A 2,707-nucleotide genomic window follows, 5' to 3' on the forward strand; every position below is an offset into this window, starting at 1 on the left:
GATGAACCCCAAAAAAGGGGGTCGGGGTCCTCCCCCGGAGAAAATTTTGATTCCTATATGGCGGGAAATGAGTTTTCCCGGCTTCTAATTTTGTTATTGTTAAAGAAGGACCTGACCTACCTGAAAAGGTAGGTCTGGAATTTTTTTTTCTGCCCAAGGAAGGGGTTAGGACACCTGAACCAACTCACCCCAGATCCGCCAATATGAATTGGGAGAAAATGTAACTCGGTCGGTTTTCCGCTCATTCTCCTCCTTTCCTTTCTTCTCTTGCATTTCTTTCCGATCATAGAAAAAGCCCCATAGACATTATGCCCCGCCCCCCACCCCCGATTGCGCCGGCCATGATGCAGTTCTGTACGGTACGGTACCCTTCCTAAGGCCTATATTAATATTGAAGAAACCCAAAGAGATTAACCCAGGAGGAGACGATATCCGACAAAACCATGACGTCAACTACTAGGGACTTGCTACGTCACAACTCATTGAAAGTATAAAGATCGGTAGACACGATACAGGACGGAGCAAGGTCGCAGGCATCTAAGACGCAAGGCTAATGCGCTCTATAGCCTAGTTCAACTGCACCCTAGCAAGGAACCATAACTTCACCACCGCTACAAATCAGCTAGCCCACTACAAACATACCAAGTGAAATATGGGAATAACCATAGTGATATTAGCTTTTCTGCTGAGCGGTTGCAACGTAGCTGAATCTGTTGGAACGCACCGACGTCAAGTAAGTGTGTCAGTTATGAGATCTCCCGGCACTTACATTGTAATAAGGTCACTTATACAACATTTTACTTTAAACTTTAAAGGGGAAACGAGCTTGTTGGAGGCATGATATAAAGTTCCTGAACTGGAATATTTCTCAGCAAAATTCACAGCTCGAACCGTACGGTACGATCCAGGGTTACTTTTAAAAGTTAATGGGTCACAAATCACACGTTGGCAAGTTAACACTGAATCCTTACCAAGGCTGCTTAACTTACTGTAAACCATAGGCCTATGCAGAGTATAGTTTACCAAATAAGTAATTTAACTAAGACAATCCATTCGGTGGAGCTGCTTATTGTAAACCACGTCTTTAAGGTTAATTGGGGAGTAGGCAGGCCTAGTAGAGGAACTCATGGTAGTTTACCAAGCATTGATCCGCAACTCATAGATAGAAAGGCGTGCACTGGACCACTGTGTCACCCTATAATACTGGCATTGAAAACTGACCTACTTGTAACTTGTTTGTAGACTGGTCAAAGCTACACACTAAGCCTGTACTAATGTCTGTAAACGTTGGCACATTTTGTTATTAACTTTCAGTCTATGATAATTCATTTGCGCGTCCTCTCTAATTTCCGCAAGTTCTTCCAAGTAAAATATGTAGAAATGCCTATTCATTTTACTTATTGTATTAGCCATTACCAATGGGTAACTATAATTCACTGAACTTCAAATCAATGAAGAGTCGCGTTTGTCATGCGATATGTAAATCATTTTGTAACGTTAATGACTTAACTAAACTTATAACCAGAAAGTCTTTTGTGATATGCCACACACTATTATATTAAATCACACAACAAACGTTTATCAGTGCCGGATCCAGATATTCTAAATTTAGGGAGCCCGGGTAAGATTTTTACAGATAGAAGGTACAGGTCATCTTAGCCCAAATCATACGAAATTTTAAGGCTAATGACTCCAAATGACCGGAAATAGCACTCTTAAAATTTGAATTAAATTCCTTTTCATATTCTCTCTTACATTCTCCCCTGAATTTATGATACAAAACATAAGAATAGTTTAATTTAAGGTGGTACTCGGTTGTAGTGATTTTCAGGATGATTACTGCTGAGCAGTTTGTAATTTTATTAACTTTAATCAACTTTATGTTCTAAATACTCTATTCTGGACATATTAAATTCTGCATGGTTCATGGACGGTGCCAAGCTAACCAAAGCGAGAAAACCAAGCACATAAACGACCCCTGGGCTGTGCTGCTCGATACCCTCTGTGCGTAACTATGTTCCTTTAATGAGATCCACGTGTAAATACAAACTATCAATTATTTCTATGCCAACACCTTCAGTAACCTTGTACACAGAAAGCCTACGTCATGTGTACATGCACATACGTTTAGTATCCGTCCTCTGCGTCTGCGTACGCGTGCACGTACGTGTGTAACTTCCTTTATACGTTGTCCTTCATCAGGTCAAACAGAACTGTTTATATAAATTATTTTGTACTTGATTTATAACAATATTCGGTATAACGTCGAGTGCAAGTCTTACGAAGGAAGTTGTTATTTGAAATAGGATGTCACAATTATGCCAATCATCTTCTTAAGATCATTGTCTTCAATCATTGTCTCCGTTTATCTTTCATATTCATTCAAGCGTAACGTTATGAAATTGTTTTAATTATATTTGTATTAGTAGTCAGCTTTAATTTTAAACGGAACAAAACAGACGCAAGCCTAAAAAGAAATGAAATGAAATGATATATTAGCCTGTATAAGCATATTTATATAGGGTATACAATAAAAGCGGTTCTATATATTTGTTTAAGGTGGAAGCCAGGAATAAGAAATTTATATTATTATTATTATTATTAAGGAATTATTATAATTGTAAGACACACATGTTTTTTCGTTTATAGATCAAGTCACGTTCTTCCTTTCCTTTTCTCCCTATAGAGGTATATGTTAGTATTATAT

The 2,707-nt window shown here is 38.3% G+C and overlaps 1 protein-coding gene across 1 annotated transcript in view; it reads left to right on the forward strand.

The window, feature by feature from the left end:
- Positions 1-451: 451 nt before the first annotated feature.
- LOC117123400 overlaps positions 452-2,707 on the forward strand; it is a 20,714-nt gene continuing 18,458 nt past the window's right edge. Inside the window, exon 1 of the mRNA XM_033269299.1 lies at positions 452-733. Within this exon, the coding sequence (XP_033125190.1) occupies positions 653-733 (81 nt within the window). The 5' untranslated portion in view covers positions 452-652. The remainder of the gene's footprint in view (positions 734-2,707) is intronic.

The sequence above is a fragment of the Anneissia japonica genome, unplaced genomic scaffold, assembly GCF_011630105.1.
Source record: "Anneissia japonica isolate Jap-2015-1 unplaced genomic scaffold, ASM1163010v1 scaffold287579_len849171_cov184, whole genome shotgun sequence".
Classification (NCBI taxonomy): Eukaryota; Metazoa; Echinodermata; class Crinoidea; order Comatulida; family Comatulidae; genus Anneissia; species Anneissia japonica.